The sequence below is a fragment of the Coregonus clupeaformis genome, chromosome 24 (genome assembly GCF_020615455.1).
Source record: "Coregonus clupeaformis isolate EN_2021a chromosome 24, ASM2061545v1, whole genome shotgun sequence".
Lineage (NCBI taxonomy): Eukaryota > Metazoa > Chordata > Actinopteri > Salmoniformes > Salmonidae > Coregonus > Coregonus clupeaformis.
In genome coordinates, this window is record NC_059215.1 from 11,754,146 (window position 1) to 11,772,759 (window position 18,614).

Genomic DNA, 18,614 nt, shown 5'->3' on the forward strand with positions numbered 1-18,614 from the left:
CATTAATTCTCATCCCTCCCCATTCCTTCTCTTCCCTCTCCATTCCTTCTCTCCCCTCTCCATTCCTTCTCTTCCCTCTCCATTCCTTCTCTTCCCTCCCCATTCCTTCTCTTCCCTCCCCATTCCTTCTCTTCCCTCCCCATTCCTTCTCTTCCCTCTCCATTCCTTCTCTTCCCTCTCCATTCCTTCTCTTCCCTCTCCATTCCTTCTCTTCCCTCTCCATTCCTTTTTTCCCCTCCCCATTCCTTGTCTTCCCTCCACATTCCTTCTCTTCCCTCCCCATTCCTTCTCTTCCTTTTCCATTCCTTCTCTTCCCTCTCCATTCCTTCTCTTCCCTCTCCATTCCTTGTATTCCCTCCCCATTCCTTCTCTTCCCTCTCCATTCCTTGTCTTCCCTCCCCATTCCTTCTCTTCCCTCGCCATTCCTTCTCTTCCCTCCCCATTCCTTCTCTTCTCTTCCCTCCCCATTCCTTCTCTTCCCTCTCCATTCCTTGTCTTCCCTCCCCATTCCTTCTCTTCCCTCTCCATTCCTTATCTTCCCTCCCCATTCCTTCTCTTCCCTCCCCATTCCTTCTCTTCCCTCTCCATTCCTTGTTTTTCCTCCCCATTCCTTATATTCCCTCTCTATTCCTTGTCTTCCCTCTCCATTCCTTCTCTTCCCTCCCCATTCTTTCTGTTCCCTCTCCATTCCTTCTCTTCCCTCCCCATTCCTTCTCTTCCCTCCCCATTCCTTCTCTTCCCTCTCCATTCCTTCTCTTCCCTCTCCATTCCTTCTCTTCCCTCCTCATTCCTTCTCTTCCTTCTCCATTCCTTCGCTTCCCTCTCCATTCCCTGTCTACCCTCCCCATTCCTTCTCTGCCCTCTCCAGTCCTTCTCTTCCCTCTCCATTCCTTGTCTTCCCTCCCCATTCCTTCTCTTCCCTCTCCATTCCTTCTCTTCCCTCTCCAATCCTTCCCTTCCCTCTCCATTCCTTCTCTTCCCTCCCCATTCCTTCTCTTCCCTCCCCATTCCTTCTCTTCCCTCCCCATTCCTTCTCTTCCCTCTCCATTCCTTCTCTTCCCTCCCCATTCCTTCTCTTCCCTCTCCATTCCTTCTCTTCCCTCTCCATTCCTTCTCTTCCCTCTCCATTCCTTCTCTTCCCTCTCCATTCCTTCTCTTCCCTCTCCATTCCTTCTCTTCCCTCCCCATTCCTTCCCTTCCCTCTCCATTCCTTCTCTTCCCTCTCCATTCCTTGTTTTCCCTCCCCATTCCTTCTCTTCCCTCTCCATTCCTTCTCTTCCCTCTCCATTCCTTCTCTTCCCTCCCCATTCCTTCCCTTCCCTCTCCATTCCTTCTCTTCCCTCCCCATTCCTTCTCTTCCCTCTCCATTCCTTGTCTTCCCTCCCCATTCCTTCTCTTCCCTCTCCATTCCTTGTCTTCCCTCCCCATTCCTTCTCTTCCCTCGCCATTCCTTCTCTTCCCTCCCCATTCCTTCTCTTCTCTTCCCTCCCCATTCCTTCTCTTCCCTCTCCATTCCTTGTCTTCCCTCCCCATTCCTTCTCTTCCCTCTCCATTCCTTCTCTTCCCTCCCCATTCCTTCTCTTCCCTCCCCATTCCTTCTCTTCCCTCTCCATTCCTTGTTTTTCCTCCCCATTCCTTATATTCCCTCTCTATTCCTTGTCTTCCCTCTTCATTCCTTCTCTTCCCTCCCCATTATTTCTCTTCCCTCTCCATTCCTTCTCTTCCCTCCCCATTCCTTCTCTTCCCTCCCCATTCCTTCTCTTCCCTCCCCATTCCTTCTCTTCCCTCTCCATTCCTTCTCTTCCCTCTCCATTCCTTCTCTTCCCTCCTCATTCCTTCTCTTCCTTCTCCATTCCTTCGCTTCCCTCTCCATTCCCTGTCTACCCTCCCCATTCCTTCTCTGCCCTCTCCAGTCCTTCTCTTCCCTCTCCATTCCTTGTCTTCCCTCCCCATTCCTTCTCTTCCCTCTCCATTCCTCGTCTTCCCTCTCCATTCCTTCTCTTCCCTCCCCATTCCTTCCCTTCCCTCTCCATTCCTTCTCTTCCCTCCCCATTCCTTCTCTTCCCTCCCCATTCCTTCTCTTCCCTCTCCATTCCTTGTTTTCCCTCCCCATTCCTTCTCTTCCCTCTCCATTCCTTGTCTTCCCTCTCCATTCCTTCTCTTCCCTCCCCATTCTTTCTCTCCCCTCTCCATTCATTCTCTTCCCTCCCCATTCCTTCTCTTCCCTCTTCATTCCTTCTCTTCCCTCCCCATTCCTTCACTTCCCTCCCCATTCCTTCTCTTCCCTCTCCATTCCTTCTCTTCCCTCCCCATTCCTTCTCTTCCCTCTCCATTCCTTCTCTTCTCTTCCCTCTCCATTCATTCTCTTCCCTCTCCATTCCTTCTCTTCCCTCTCCATTCCTTCTCTTCCCTCCCCATTCCTTCCCTTCCCTCTCCATTCCTTCTCTTCCCTCCCCATTCCTTCTCTTCCCTCCCCATTCCTTCTCTTCCCTCTCCATTCCTTGTTTTCCCTCCCCATTCCTTCTCTTCCCTCTCCATTCCTTCTCTTCCCTCTCCATTCCTTCTCTTCCCTCTCCATTCCTTCTCTTCCCTCTCCATTCCTTCTCTTCCCTCTCCATTCCTTCTCTTCCCTCCCCATTCCTTCTCTTCCCTCTCCATTCCTTGTTTTCCCTCCCCATTCCTTCTCTTCCCTCTCCATTCCTTGTCTTCCCTCTCCATTCCTTCTCTTCCCTCCCCATTCTTTCTCTTCCCTCTCCATTCATTCTCTTCCCTCCCCATTCCTTCTCTTCCCTCTTCATTCCTTCTCTTCCCTCCCCATTCATTCTCTTCCCTCCCCATTCCTTCTCTTCCCTCTCCATTCCTTCTCTTCCCTCCCCATTCCTTCTCTTCCCTCCCCATTCCTTCTCTTCCCTCTCCATTCCTTATCTTCCCTCTCCATTCCTTCTCTTCCCTCTCCAATCATTGTCTTCCCTCTCCATTCCTTCTCTTCCCTCCCCATTCCTTCTCTTCCCTCTCCATTCCTTGTCTTCCCTCCCCATTCCTTCTCTTCCCTCCCCATTCATTCTCTTCCCTCTCCATTCCTTCTCTTCCCTCTCCCATTCTGTGTTTCATCTTACCAGGTGTGAGCATGATGACTGAAAGGATGACCAGTGATAGAACACCAACGATCACCATCATGGCGATTGCAATGCCCTTCCAGTTCCGAGGTGGACCGGCTGAAGCATGCATGTCCTGCCAAGAGAAGCACACACACACACACACACACACACACACACACACACACACACACACACACACACACACACACAGTGATGGGTGTAATGTCCACACACAGCTGAGGGGGAGACCATTAGTGCTGCTTCATTTCCACAGCCTCACAGTGGGGGTTTCTCACTCAGATGGGCAGATCTCCGGTGCAGGTTACAGGGAGCCTCTGGGGGAATATGAGCTGCTCACAGCCTCTCACTATGACAGAAATCTGTGTAATTTAGAGTGATTCTCCTTAAAAGCAGAGCTAAAAAGGTTTGCCAGTGAAAAAATTTAATTAATTGTAGACTATAATTTCTGTCATGGTGTAATTTCTCGAATCTGTCGCCTCATTTCACCTGTAACAGCTTTAACGGGGCATATGGTAGGGGTTGGGAGTGGGAAGGGTGCAAGTTCCATGAAAGGTGAGGTAGAACAACATGATATGATGAGGTGTGATGGGAATTCATTGAACAGGAATTTCAAGAAGGTGAAACATAAATAAGATGGGACATTACAGTACAACAGCTGCTGAATGAACATTATGTCTATATATTCTCCTCCAATGCTCCTCAGAGCTCTGCTGGAATAAGGGAGCCACAGTATCAGTCACAATTAAATACAACTGCAGATGATTCCAGAGCCTCATATATAGTGTGTGGCTGTCTGAGACAAGACGCCGAGGCGTTATGCTCATTAGAGTGTGAGAGCTCAATCACAATGCAGCCATAAAGCTCAGCCCTCAGCTCCCATTTCTTGACTGGTTGGCAGTATGGGACTCCAGCCAAGGTCTCATCTTTGATAAATCTCCCTGGCTCCGGTTTCATAACACGTTCAAATTAAAACCACTACCTGTTTCATAACACGTTCAAATTAAAACAACTACCTGCCGGGCCAACAGGGACAACAACCACAAAGTGATGTTTCTACCCTCAGTGCTCTACAGAGAGATACCAAACCAATTGATGTGAAAGCAAGGTCTTACCACTAAAGTTACTGCTCTTGTCTAGCTTCTTTCTTTTATTGTCCTACTATATTCTATTGTTGATGATCTCTCTGTCTCACAGCACAATCACACAGGTCCAGAGCTACAGACCAATTGTTGTGCAAGGTCCTTCCCTAATGTGCTCCTTTCTTTGATTGTAGCTATTATATTCTATCTCTGTGGTTCTCTCTGCTCTCTCAGCACAGTGCACAGTCATGTGCTGTACAACAGTGGACCCGATCAACATCATTCCCTCTGACTGGGTGTTATGTAAGGTATGGAAGAAAAGAGACCCTAGCAGGCAGACACACACACACACACAGAGGAGAGGAGACCCTAACAGAGAGGCACGGATAGTGTAGGGTTAGATTGACATGTGAATATCACCAGTGCACGCTTTCTGGTGACCTAGAAAAGGGAATCATGAAAAGAAAACAATAATAATGTATAATACACTCCTCTGTGAGCCATCCATCCTAGAGAGAGTCGAGAAGAGCCTATGATAAAGCTTTGATGAAGCTGTCAGTCAAACCAACCCACAGGCAGTCTATACTCTAGTCTATAGACTAAATGGACCTTTGTATGTGCAACCAACCATGTATCTCTTGGGGAGAAACCTCTGCAAACATTTGCAGTGCTGACTGAGTTCATAGCGTCAGTGACAGATAACAGAGTTCCCCTCCCACCATGGCCAACAGACAGAGCAGACCAAGGGAATTCCCCTCAACCAAATGAGAACAGGATCGATACAGTGTGCAGCTGAACAAGGTCCAGTGGGAAACAATTCATAGAAAGAGAGCAGCCCATAAAAGGGGCTTTTAGATGGGCCACTGGAGAGTGTCTCTCCCCACAAAATATGACACATCCTTGCGTAATCCCTGGACCTATACCCTGACCCCTTCTTCACTGAGAAACTCAACTAACGGTTACAGATAAAACACATACTGAAACACATACTGTACGTAAACTGTAATCAAAACACCTTCATTGTATGGTTGGCTACAGACACTAAAAGGGAAATCACACAAAATAGACCTGCTCAATTTGCTCCCAGTGCACCAGAGGTACAGTGAGGGAAAAAAGTATTTGATCCCCTGCTGATTTTGTATGTTTGCCCACTGACAAAGACATGATCAGTATATAATTTTAATGGTATGTTTATTTGAACAGTGAGAGACAGAATAACAACAACAAAATCCAGGAAAACGCATGTCAAAAATGTTATAAATTGATTTGCATTTTAGTGAGGGAAATAAGTATTTGACCCCTCTGCAAAACATGACTTAGTACTTGGTGGCAAAACCCTTGTTGGCAATCACAGAGGTCAGACGTTTCTTGTAGTTGGCCACCAGGTTTGCACACATCTCAGGAGGGATTATGTCCCACTCCTCTTTGCAGATCTTCTCCAAGTCATTAAGGTTTCGAGGCTGACGTTTGGCAACTCGAACCTTCAGCTCCCTCCACAGACTTTCTATGGGATTAAGGTCTGGAGACTGGCTAGGCCACTCCAGGACCTTAATGTGCTTCTTCTTGAGCCACTCCTTTGTTGCCTTGGCCGTGTGTTTTGGGTCATTGTCATGCTGGAATACCCATCCACGACCCATTTTCAATGCCCTGGCTGAGGGAAGGAGGTTCTCACCCAAGATTTGATGGTACATGGCCCTGTCCATCATCCCTTTGATGCGGTGAAGTTGTCCCGTCCCCTTAGCAGAAAAACACCCCCAAAGCATAATGTTTCCACCTCCATGTTTGACGGTGGGGATGGTGTTCTTGGGGTCATAGGCAGCATTCCTCCTCCTCCAAACACGGCGAGTTGAGTTGATGCCAAAGAGCTCGATTTTGGTCTCATCTGACCACAACACTTTCACCCAGTTCTCCTCTGAATCATTCAGATGTTCATTGGCTAACTTCAGACGGGCCTGTATATGTGCTTTCTTGAGCAGGGGGACCTTGCGGGCGCTGCAGGATTTCAGTCCTTCAAGGCGTAGTGTGTTACCAATTGTTTTCTTGGTGACTATGGTCCCAGCTGCCTTGAGATCATTGACAAGATCCTCCCGTGTAGTTCTGGGCTGATTCCTCACCGTTCTCATGATCATTGCAACTCCACGAGGTGAGATCTTGCATGGAGCCCCAGGCCGAGGGAGATTGACAGTTCTTTTGTTTCTTCCATTTGCGAATAATTGCACCAACTGTTGTCACCTTCTCACCAAGCTACTTGGCGGTGGTCTTGTAGCCCATTCCAGCCTTGTGTAGGTCTACAATCTTGTCCCTGACATCCTTGGAGAGCTCTTTGGTCTTGGCTATGGTGGAGAGTTTGGAATCTGATTGATTGATTGCTTCTGTGGACAGGTGTCTTTTATACAGGTAACAAGCTGAGATTAGGAGCACTCCCTTTAAGAGTGTGCTCCTAATCTCAGCTCGTTACCTGTATAAAAGACACCTGGGAGCCAAAAATCTTTCTGATTGAGAGGGGGTCAAATACTTATTTCCCTCATTAAAATGCAAATCAATTTATAACATCTTTGACATGCGTTTTTCTGGATTTTTTTGTTGTTATTCTGTCTCTCACTGTTCAAATAAACCTACCATTCAAATTATAGACTGATCATTTCTTTGTCAGTGGGCAAACGTACAAAATCAGCAGGGGAACAAATACTTTTTTCCCTCACTGTAGTTGGTGGGAGATTCCATAGGACTGTTATCAATTCATAAATTAGACTCTGGGGATCTCCTTGTCTCTCTGTCTTTGGAACAGGCGGTGAAAATACCACAATAAATCATCTGGAGCAGAATCACAGCTATTGAAGCTATTGTTGAGACTTGCTGACTCTCATCTACATATCCCAATCCCACCAGCTACATAATTCTGCAGCAACCAACCATTAGTAACTATCAAGAAAAACAAGATGTACCAAGACATGACATTTGACATGACATTTGACATTTGAAGATCAATCAATCCAGTCAACCATTACATTTTAGGAGACAAAACTGTGATAGCAAATATTTATTGGAAGATACAATAAGCCTACCAGCATCTTGTTTTAATGATTCACTGTAATTGATCTCACGGGACAAATGCAGATGAACCATTAACACATAACTTTTATTTGAATGTATTGCCATGTCAATATCTCTTTGGTACCTCAGTTAAATGGTAGCCATTATGAAGCAGTCTCCCACTTTTTTGACTGGTTTAAATGGATATAACTGGGGTGAGGTGCATGGACCTCAACAGCACTGCCAGTGCTCTGCTATAGACTTCAAAGGATTTGAAAGCTGTATCACCATGATTGAAGTGACCTTTTGGATAATCCAATTTCAATAGACACTGTGCTCTATACCGCCATTTATTTGGCAGTATTACCGTATTTCTCACTTGCCTCTCACATCCTAAAAGGTTGTAGGTGGTAGGCTACGGATTTGGGTTAAGGAGGCTGACACATTTGCCCTAAGGACTAATACCATATATGCAGCTGCACTTGCCACAGTCGCATGGAAATATCCACTGCTTTAAGCCTCCTCTGCTGTGAGCCCTGCAGCCCTTTTCTCCATTCCCTTTCATGCATCCCACCAAGCATTAGCAAATGACTGTACAAAAAGGCTCTCGGTATACTGTATGGCTGCTGAACGTACCCTTAACCTATCCCACTCCTCTACATAGCTGTGTCCGCCCTGGGGAGAAGGGAGTGTGATAACGCTGTAAACCATGAGGGAGAGGAGAACTACATGAAAGTGGCGGCAGGTAGCCTAGCGGTTAAGCGTGTTGGGCCAGGAACTGAAAGGTCGCTGGTTCGAATCCCTGAGCTGACTAGGTGAAAGATCTGTCTGTGTGCCCTTGAGCAAGGCACTTAACACTAATTGCTCTGGATAAGAGCATATGCTAAAATGAGAGAGAGGTGCATGTCCTGATACGGGACTGATAAATGCATCCTTTTAAAGCACAGACTCATCTGGTTCAACCACCTCATCACAGATCAAATCTGTGGAAACAGAACCAAGCACGGTATTGCAGTATTATATGAATTGCTTGGCTGTGTAAAATAAAAGGACTGGGCCATAATAACACAGAGAAACATTTGCTTGGGAAAAGATACACTGACTAGTGTTTTATAGCTTCCTTGTTTAACCTACAAAATTGAATGGATCAATTGTAAATTGCGGGGAGACATAAAACATTCCCCACTGGCCACTTCAGACAGACAAGATATTTATCATCTATTTTCAATTATTCACAATGTTGCACACTATAAAAAATACCAATGCAACCGAATACAGCACTGCTTAAAAACAATGTTGTTGACAGTCTGACACATGATTTGTCAACCATATGAATAGTGCAGCGCTGAACTGAAAATGCCGTCATGGTTGAATTGCTGCTGTCGCTGAGAAGGTGATGGGTGATATGTATTCCTAATTAGACAACTTGGCAAGGCTATAAAGTATTGCTGTAGATGGAAAGCATATCGCAACACTAACTAATCTCCAGGAGCAATGTAATTCTCAGAGAATTCATTAAAGACAGCACGTACGCAGCTATCAGCAACTGTCCACAAAGATGCACCCAACTACAGTCACATTTTGTCATTTTTACATTTCTGGACATTTCTGGAGCGTCAGTAATTCTGCAACCTATTGACAGCCTGCAAGTAGAGCTAGCTACATGCAAAACTGTTGCAACTTCTCTGTTTGAATGGGCTCACAGAACTACTGAATGACCATGCAGTGGACATAATTCAGTAGAAGGGGGAAATTAATATGACATTAAAATCAGTGGCAAAAAGTGTGAAATGAAAATGCTGGTAAAATAAGGTCTGGTGTTAAATAAATCAACTTTGCTATTCAGATTTTACATCAACTTAATTGAGTTGGTAGATTTCCTATACACTTGATAAAATTACAGAATACATTTGATTGTCCATGACATGCTGCAAATTGTGTGCCTCATTCACACTTTGATTGCAGATCTCTCTTTATCAACATGCTGTGGGCAACAAATAAAATAATAAAGTAGGCTTATATGCCCTTTAGCATTGGTAAGCCATGACTACAGCATTTTAATTGCTATAACCGCAACGGACACGCAGTATGATGTGTTTTCAAATATAACCTACATAATTTAACTGAATCAGTAAAAAAAAAAAAAATCACTACATCAAATCAGCTTGCGATAGAAGAGGGGAATACCGCACACAGCAGCTTGTTCAAAAGATGACTGTATTGATTAGATATATTAAGTACGAATAAAAGAGCACAAAGGAAAGCCATTTAATAATCGATAATCACATCATGTTGATTTAAATGTAAAAACAATTGCTGACTGGTCACAACAGAGATATTTCTAAAAAATCAGGCGCATTTAGACTAGCCTACAAGCGCATACGCGCACATGTATGTATGCACACGGACGCGCACGTACGCACGCACGCACACACACACACACACACACACACTTCTGCGACTGTCATGTTATAGCCATGCTCATCAGAGAGCTTCATGCTATGAGATTAACACAGATCCTGCTCTGTGATAAAATAAAATAAATCTTGGGAACAACTAAAAAAATATGAAACAGTATTGAGTAGATTAAACCATTTACCAGGTCCGTGGCCATGTTCTGTTGAGTGGTGGCAATCATCTTTGCTGTCTTCAACAAGCCTCTTCCTAGAATTAAATCGTGCTCCTTTCAGCACTTGGTCTGGATGAATGCACTTGCAACGTTCACAAGTTGTCCAAGTAAAAATGGGGGAGGGATCCTGAGAGGAATGATATGAGTAGCAGATCTGTACCAGTACAGAGGGATAACCCAACAAGTGATATATGTTTCAGTAAAATTGGATTTTTGGCATTTATAGCAATGGTTATCAACTGTACTGCAGGGATGGAACGTAAATCGCAGAAAATAGAGGTTGTGGTGGCAGCTGCAGAGAGGTATTTGGGTGTGCGAGATTTGACATCAGAAGAGTTACAGGGTGTGTTAAGTGGTGGTGTCCCATCCTTTCAGGCTGTTGGCATGAAGTAGGAATAAATAGATTTAAATAGTGGAGTATGGTAGTATATATATATATATATATATATATATATATATATATATATATATATATATATATATATATATATATAAATGTGATGTTAGATGGTAGGGTATGGCAAGTTATATATAAGTTATATATATGTATATATATATATATATATATATATATATAGAGTATATGGTAGTTATTATATATATATATATATATATATATATATATATATATATATATATATATATATATATATATATATATTAATGTGAGTGTTGGTAGGGTATTTGTATTTTTTTAAACGTTCGCGTTGATTTACAGCTACGTGAAGAACGTCAGTTGATATTCATTGGCTAGCGGGGAAATTTGAAATGGAACGCGCCTGTCTTGCTTCTTGTACACACGTCCAGGAGCTGAGCGTGAGATAACCCTAACACAAGAATAACAAACTTGATCATCCAGTGCAAAAACAGAGGTCAAAGGTTTTTCTGTTTTCTCATTATTGTGGTGGACTCAAACGGTATGTAATTGTAGTGGCAGCTAACTTTAGCATGCTAGTAGCTAACTGTTAGCTGTACAGTCGTTTTTTTAAAATTACATATCACCAGCAATGTTGGCTACCCACAGTAGCCAGCTAGCTTCTGAGCTAAATCTACTGTTGCTTTCCTTCGAACTAAATTGTATGTTGTATGTGCAGGTTTGAGCTAATTTGGGTTACTTTTATGTGGCAAATTTGGTTCGTTAACGTTACAGTAGCTAGCTAATGTTGGGAAATGGCTTTTAAATCATTTTCAGTGCTATTTTTTGGATTAGGAAAATCAGCCTGTTTACCCATCTCTTCATTGTTAACAAAGACAGTTGATCTGTTCATCATAGTTAGCTATGATTAATTATTAGCTAGGGTTCACCACCACCAGACACTTTCGCCCATCTGCAATTAGCCTGGGGACGAGGTTATTCACCTATTGACATTTAGCAAACGTATTTTCATTGCCATAGTAGTTAATTATAATTAATGGTTTCTATGTGCCTTATTTTTCTCAGAAGATGGACACTGCTGTGTTAAACCTACACAGCTTGTTTGACAATCTGCGGTCTCATGTTGACATACTCAATGAGAGCATTGAACCCCGTAAGTAATTAATATTTCATTTGATTTGACATGGAGATTAATAATATAGACAATGCTGGACAAGATGTATTCAACGCTACCACACCTTATTCTGCATCTTCTCTTATCAGAGTTCATCCAGATGGCCCTCAACTTTGAGGACTGCCGTCGTAGATGGCTCAGGTTTGAGCAGGACCTGGGGTCCTGCAAGGAAGTGCTTGCCAAGGCAGAAACGGAGAGGGGAGCCCTGGAAGTTAAACTCAAGCATGCTCGCAATCAAGTCGACGTGGAGATCCGCCGGCGCCAGAAGGCAGAGGCTGACTGTGAGAAGTTGGTGTGTATGCACAGACAGTCCGTTTCTTCATATTTTGCCTTCACTGGTAGCCTCAGACTGGTTCACTCTTCTCTGAAGAAACTGTTGAATGGCTTTATATAACTCCTCTCACCTCCTCCGTTCTCCCTGTGCTCTGCTGTGTTACAGGACCGCCAGATTCAGCTGATTCGGGAGCTTCTGATCACTGAGGGCTCCAGCAACAGCATCCAGCTGAATGAAGAGCAGCGTTCTGCTCTGGCTTTCCTCAACGCTCGATCTCAGGCAGCACCAGCCAACCTTAACACCAGCAGAAGGTAAGGATCCCCTGCTAGTGCCTTTGCTCCTCTTCCTGAGTTGGAAAGCTTATCAAAGCCTTTTCTGTTAACATATCAGCATCTGAAGTGTTACAGAAAAGTTACAGCATTTCATTTTGTTTTCCGTAGATTGCAGACCATTGACGAGTCTGCCTCCATTTTATCAGACATCAGCTATGATAAAACAGATGACTCTCTGGTAAGCTTGTATCTTTTTCTTGTTTAAATGCTTGAGCCTCTGAACCATTAAGTATATTACTCATAGCCAAACCATTAGCAGGGAGAAGGGCTAAGACAACCAATACAGTATGTAATTGAGATGATAATTTGCTATATACACTACATGACCAAAAGAATGTGGACACCTGCTCGTCGAACCTCTCATTCCAAAATCATGGGCATTAATATGTAGTTGGTCCCCCCTTTGCTGCTATAGCAGCCTCCACTTTTCTGGGAAGGCTTTCCACTAGATGTTGGAACATTGCTGCAGGGACTTACTTCCATTCAGCCACAAGAGCATTAGTGAGGTCGGGCACTGATGTTGGGCGATTAGGCCTGGCTCGCAGTTGGCGTTACAATTCATCCCAAAGGTGTTCGATGGGGTTGAGGTCAGGGCACTGTGCACGCCAGTCAAGTTCTTCCTCACTGATCTCGACAAACCATTTCTGTATGGACCTCGCTTTGTGCACGGGGGCATTGTCATGCTGAAACAGGAAAGGGCCTTCCCCAAATGGTTGCCACAAAGTTGGAAGCACAGAATCGTCTAGAATGTCATTGTATGCTGTAGCATTAAGATTTCCCTTCACTGGAACTAAGGGGCCTAGCCCGAACCATGAAAAACAGCCCCAGACCATTATTCCTCCTCCACCAAACTTTACAGTTGGCACTATGCATTGGAGTAGGTAGCATTCTCCTGGCATCCGCCAAACCCAGATTCCTCCGTCCGACTGCCAGATGGTGAAGTGTGATTCATCACTCCAGAGAACGCGTTTCCACTGCTCCAGAGTCCAATGGCGGCGGGTTTTACACCACTCCAGCCAACGCTTGGCATTGCACATGGTGATCTTAGGCATGTGTACAGCTGCTTGGCCATGGAAACCCATTTCATGAAGCTCCCGACAAACAGTTCTTGTGCTGACGTTGCAGTTTGGAACTCGGTAGTGAGTGTTGCAACCGAGAACAGATTATTTTTGCGAGCTTTAGCACATGGCGGTCCCGTTCTGTGAGCTTGTGTGGCCTACCACTTCGCGTCTGAGCCGTTGTGGCTCCTAGATGTTTCCACTTCACAATAACCGGTGCAGCTCTAGCAGGGCAGAAATTTGACGAACTGACTTGTTGGAAAGGTGGCATTCTATGACGGTGCCACGTTGAAAGTCACTGAGCTCTTCAGTAAGGCCATTCTACTGCCAATGTTTGTCTATAGAGATTGCATGGCTGTGTGTCCGATTTTATACACCTGTCAGCAACGGGTGTGTCTGAAATAGCCGAATCCACTAATTTGAAGGGGTGTCCACATACTTTTGTATATATAGGGTATTTGCATTAATGAACCTGGTCCGTTTGTTTGATTATCCATTCCAGGACTGGGACTCATCCATCGTGAGAACTATGCGACTGAAGAAACGTGAAAAACGGGTAAACAAAGTTTATTGGATGAAAAATATTTGCCAATCATTTCTTGAATGTGTGAATGAAGGTGTGTGTGTGTGTGGTTTTTAACATTTGACCTCTTCATTACAGTGCTCTGCCTCCAGAAATGTAATTGACGGCCCCCCAAGTGCTTCCAAGAGGTCTCGATCAACAGGCAGAACTTCTGAGATGGTAAAGATTTTTGTTTAATTTCTATAGATAACTGAGAGCTGTTGAGGTTTACAGTGACTTGACTGATGTTATGCTTAATGGTCGTAGGGAAATGAGTCTCTTGTGGCCAAGACCACAGTGACTGTGCCTGCTGACGGAGGACCCATCGAAGCCGTCTCTACTATTGAGGCTGTTCCCTACTGGACTCGGAGCAGGAGAAAGACTGGTAAGAGCTCTTACTCATTTACTGTAGATTTGATCAATGGAAGATTGTATCTTACTCTGAGTTTGTTAGTATTGTATGTTGAAGCATGATAGGATATTCATTTGGAAAGAAGCATGCAGCTAGACTATATTAATTGATCCTTGACAATGTGACAAATGTATGTTCATAACTCATCAGAACTGCATTTTCAGACTCTGATCTGTATTTGACCTCAGACCTTTCTCTCGCTCACACTCTCTCTCCTGTTCAGCTACACTGGAGTGGGACTCTGAGTCAGTCAAGTCTGAGGATGTCATGCCCAAACAGCCCAACCGGCCAGAGAGCGACAGCAGGCCTCAGGAACCCAGCACACCCCAGGGCAACGGGGGTGTCCGTAATCACGAATTTGTCTCCAAAACGGTAGGAATGTAATTTGTTTTCAGGCAGAGATGGTTAGTACATGAGTGACTTGAGATGAATTTAGCAACGCCGAAAATGTTGCTTTGGTTCTTATTTTAGAGTTAAAAGCTTTGTTCTACCGCCTGCCCAGGTAATCAAGCCTGAGTCGTGTGTGCCTTGTGGCAAGAGGATCAAGTTTGGGAAGATCTCCCTGAAGTGCCGTGACTGCAGAGTGGTCACCCACTCAGAGTGTCGTGAACGCTGTCCCCTGCCATGCATCCCCATCCTGGGTGGCACGCCTGTCAAAATTGGAGAGGTAAGGGGAAAATTCATTTATGTACTTCTCCACTTATATTCCAATACTTTAATTCTGATGTAAATCTGTTTTTCTTTAAATATCTCATGAGTTTAGTTCAATGGGATAAACATTATCTCTTTTACTTTTATTTCCTTCCTAGGGCACTCTTGCAGACTATGTCTCCCATGTCCAATCTCCCATGATTCCCTCTCTGGTGGTGCACTGCGTCAGTGAGATTGAGCAGAGGGGCCTACATGAGGTGAGTGTTTTTGTCTCAATCTCACTGGGCTGAATCATTGCTGCCTTTTATGGCTTAGTTTATACAGTAATATTATAGCTTTGACATCTCTACTGTGTTTATCGCTTTATAAAGCTTTAACAGCCTCTATAAATGATCCCAGTTTCAACATGCTCTTTTCTCTCCCAGACCGGCCTCTATCGGCTGTCCGGTTCTGACCGCACAGTGAAGGAACTGAAGGAGAAGTTCCTGCGTGGGAAGACTGTCCCGCTGCTCAGCAAGGTGGAAGATATCCACTGCATCACTGGCCTCCTCAAGGACTTCCTCAGGAAACTCAAAGAGCCCCTCCTCACTTTCCGCCTCAACCGCACCTTCATGGAGGCTGCAGGTGGGTATTGGCTCTATAGAGATTAAACAATATAACTTTATCAATCTCTGTGGTTAGTTCGGCCAGTGGTTGACTAGTTGACTGAATAAGGGTGTCTTGTGGTCGCTTTGCATAGCCATTTTGTCTTGGGGCACGCTGAATGTTTTGGTTAGTAATAGTCAATGTGGAATTTTTCAGTGTTCCTTCATAATATTCTTAGCCACCAATAACTATAGTTACTAAGTCCCTGCAATGTTACATTCTTCCTCTGCAGTAAAACACTTTATTTTTCTACAACTCAACTTTTGTGATCTCTACTGACATTCAACTCTTTGTCCTCAGAGCTTGTGGATGAGGATAACAGCATTGCCCTGATGTACCAGACCATCAGTGACCTGCCACAGGCCAACAGAGACACCCTGGCCTTCATGGCCATTCATCTCCAGAGGTGAGCCTCTGCTGTGCATTTAACTATGAGCTCTGCTTGCTCACTTAATTGTATATGAACAGGGCCTTTCTTGACATGTCTTGTAGAAAGAGGCCATGCTTGTTGCACTCTGTGACACTAAAGTATGTTTTTCCATACATGGGCTCCTTATTGACCACCATTAACTTTTTCAGGGTCGCCCAAAGCCTGGGCACTAAGATGGACATCACCAACCTGGCACGGGTGTTTGGGCCTACTATCGTTGGCCATGCAGTGCCTGACCCAGAGCCCATGGCAATACTGCAGGACACCAAACGCCAGCCCAAGGTAAGACTCGTTACAACAACACAGCTCTTGGTTTAACTGGTAGTATTTCTTCACAAAAACACATGGGCTGCAAAAATGACATGATGACCATTTTTATATAGTCTTGCAAGTTGTTTGATCTGTTTAGCTTCCGCTTGAAAGAGGATGAGGCAATAGGCTGTAATTCGTTTAAATTCAATACATTTGTATTTTTCCCCTCAGGAGTCATTTATAGTAGCTAATGTTTTTATATTATTACCCAGGTTATTGAGCGTCTGCTGGGCATGCCGGTGGAGTACTGGAGCCAGTTCATGATGGTGGACCATGACCAGCCGCATCCTGATCACATGATTATCGAGAACGCGAATTGTTATACCCCTGACCAGAAAGGTGAGCGAGTGCATGATTCTAGCAAAGCGTTATCTTGGCAACCCAAAACCAAATCTCTATTAGGTTCATGTGTTATTATATTGAAGATTTAAGGAAAGTATTGTTATTATTTATAAGAACTAATTAAAATATACAGGTTGGTAACTAACTGTGGTGATGTGACTAATGTTGACTGTGTTAATATTGTTCCAGTGAGCATGCTGGGTCCCCTCACCACTCCAGAGCACCACCAGATGAACAAAACCCCGTCCTCCAGCTCCCTGGGTCAACGCATGAGGTCCACCCTGAGCAAGACGACACCCAAGTAAGCACTCTGTCCTGTCATGCATTTTACTTATTCAGCATTTGTGTTGTAGTAGGTCACTGCAATGTGTATGAAGATCCTGTCTGAAGGACTTGGTTTATCACTAGTCTCGACGCAAACACCATTGGTCTACAAAACTGACAGGCTTGAGTACATTTTTCCCAAATTATCAGATTGTAAAGGTGGATGACATGGGTAAATCTTTCACCAAAGTCTTATTACACTTTCTTATAACTTTGGTTTCTGTTGGCTAATAATGCCTGACTAATGCTGTGTTGTAACTTTCAGATTTGGGAGTAAGAGCAAGTCTGCCGTGGTAGTGGGATTCACCAGTCGCCCAGGAAACTTCTTTGCATCGCCGCTCCTCAAGTAATCCAAAGCAGCCACAGGGCAGCTCGGTTCACCTAATGGGAAATAACTGCAATACCTAGCAATAGATTGATTTTAACTTTTTTATTTTATACAATTTTACAGAAGACTGAGACAGTAATGCTTCCACAGACACTGTAAACACTTATTTTATGTGTTTTATATTTCAAAATGGTATGGTTTTTATGTGTGTAACAGGATATTTTTCCAACCAAAAGGGAAAGTCTCTTCTGGTGCTCTGATAAAAATAAATAAAAAAAAGCTCTAAATCAAGATTTAACAACCTCGGGCAATGAAACCTACTAGGTTTGTAGATGCAATGTTTTCTTCAGAATCTTTCTGTGATTTATTTACAAAGGAAATGTTGAACATTGGTTGAGAATGCGCATGTCTGAATTTAGGCGGGTGATTTTCTTAGAAAAAAGGTTGATCTTATATTTATATATTTAACTTGCACATCACCAGTTAGAAAACAACTTTGCATAGAGCTTTTTATGACTGGCTTGAATAGAGTTACTGCATATGGCATTCATTTTTTTGATGTTATCTTTTCCTGTTTATTTGTATAATCACCTTTGTAATGTCTACATGCTTAAGCAGTTTGATTGTACATGTTTAACTCCATTTGTCTTTTACATACTCAAGACTAGCCACAGTATTGTAATATTAATTCTGCAAATTTGATAAGATGTCTGCAGCGTTCTTTGGCAATAATCAACTAACTTAGCGGTAACCATGCAGCTGTATGCTTGGTGACTTAAGCACATTTTGCAACTTGAGTATACATTTGAAAGAAATTCACCTTTCCTTGTTTCCTTTCCTGAGTGTTCTAAAAATATAACTTACACTTCAAGTAGTCCTTGGACATTGTGATTATTGGCCAATATGACTCTGGTCTTCAGTTTGACTTTCTCTTTATGACCATCTTTGTTTGCACGATGGGAGGTTGGTTCTGGCTGTAATGTTCTGCACCCGTAACTGCATCGAATACTTCATCAGAGAACCCGAGTGTAGAAATGGTGGCATTTCAACAAGAATGTCAAATTTGCTTTGATCAAAGCTTTTTGTGGACGTTGTTTTGCACAAGTACATGAGTACACACTATGTATGTGATTTGTAAATACAGTATACGGTACATTTAAACTTGTCTTTGTCTCATTATTGCATTTTCTGGTATTGCTGAAAACATGAACAAAAGCATGACAGGTAATTCAGAAGGCAGCAGGGGCCTTTCAGGTCTCTGCTCTACAACATGTTCTGTTACGCCACTCGCTCCCAGGAAGGGAAAATGCCATCCTACTTTGTTAGGAATAACTTGGTCCTAGACTACAGTGAGGGGAAAAAAGTATTTGATCCCCTGCTGATTTTGTACATTTGCCCACTGACAAAGACATGATCAGTCTATAATTTGAATGGTAGGTTTATTTGAACAGTGAGACAATAACAACAACAAAAATCCAGAAAAACACATCTCAAAAATATTATAAGTTGATTTGCATTTTAATGAGGGAAATAA

At 43.7% G+C, this 18,614-nt stretch overlaps 2 protein-coding genes across 5 annotated transcripts in view; one reads left to right on the forward strand and one right to left on the reverse strand.

Moving 5' to 3' along the window:
- Positions 1-9,961, reverse strand: part of LOC121538025 (inactive dipeptidyl peptidase 10-like) — a 45,521-nt gene extending 35,560 nt beyond the window's left edge. Inside the window, exons 1-2 of one of the 3 annotated variants that reach the window (XM_041845759.2) lie at positions 9,831-9,946; positions 3,117-3,231 (exon numbers count right to left, since the gene is read on the reverse strand). In XM_041845759.2, coding sequence (XP_041701693.2) covers positions 3,117-3,231; positions 9,831-9,869 — 154 coding nt within the window. In that variant the 5' untranslated portion in view covers positions 9,870-9,946. Of the gene's footprint in view, positions 1-3,116; positions 3,232-9,830 lie in introns of all 3 variants that reach the window. The other 2 variants (XM_041845760.2, XM_041845761.2) reach the window with 2 other exon arrangements.
- Positions 9,962-10,597: 636 nt separating this feature from the next.
- Positions 10,598-18,241, forward strand: LOC121538026 (rac GTPase-activating protein 1). Of its 2 annotated transcripts, none has more exons than XM_041845762.2 (17): positions 10,598-10,777; positions 11,302-11,389; positions 11,500-11,702; positions 11,850-11,995; positions 12,125-12,194; positions 13,577-13,630; positions 13,736-13,816; positions 13,904-14,021; positions 14,272-14,420; positions 14,551-14,715; positions 14,858-14,956; positions 15,125-15,323; positions 15,645-15,750; positions 15,924-16,056; positions 16,299-16,425; positions 16,618-16,729; positions 17,018-18,241. In XM_041845762.2, the coding sequence occupies exons 2-17, from the start codon at positions 11,305-11,307 to the stop codon at positions 17,100-17,102; spliced, it is 1,932 nt and encodes a 643-aa protein (XP_041701696.1). In that variant the 5' UTR covers positions 10,598-10,777; positions 11,302-11,304; the 3' UTR covers positions 17,103-18,241. The 2 variants fall into 2 exon arrangements, with proteins under 2 accessions (XP_041701696.1, XP_041701697.1); XM_041845763.2 differs by having other exon boundaries at positions 10,598-10,732.
- Positions 18,242-18,614: the final 373 nt, after the last annotated feature.

Coding starts and splice junctions, on each gene's coding strand:
- LOC121538026 (XM_041845762.2), top strand. CDS start 11,305: ATGGACACTGCTGTGTTAAACCTACACAGCTTGTTTGACAATCTGCGG. Junction 13,817..13,903: donor CAGGCAGAACTTCTGAGATG/GTAAAGATTTTT, acceptor TAATGGTCGTAG/GGAAATGAGTCTCTTGTGGC. Junction 14,716..14,857: donor CGCCTGTCAAAATTGGAGAG/GTAAGGGGAAAA, acceptor TTTCCTTCCTAG/GGCACTCTTGCAGACTATGT.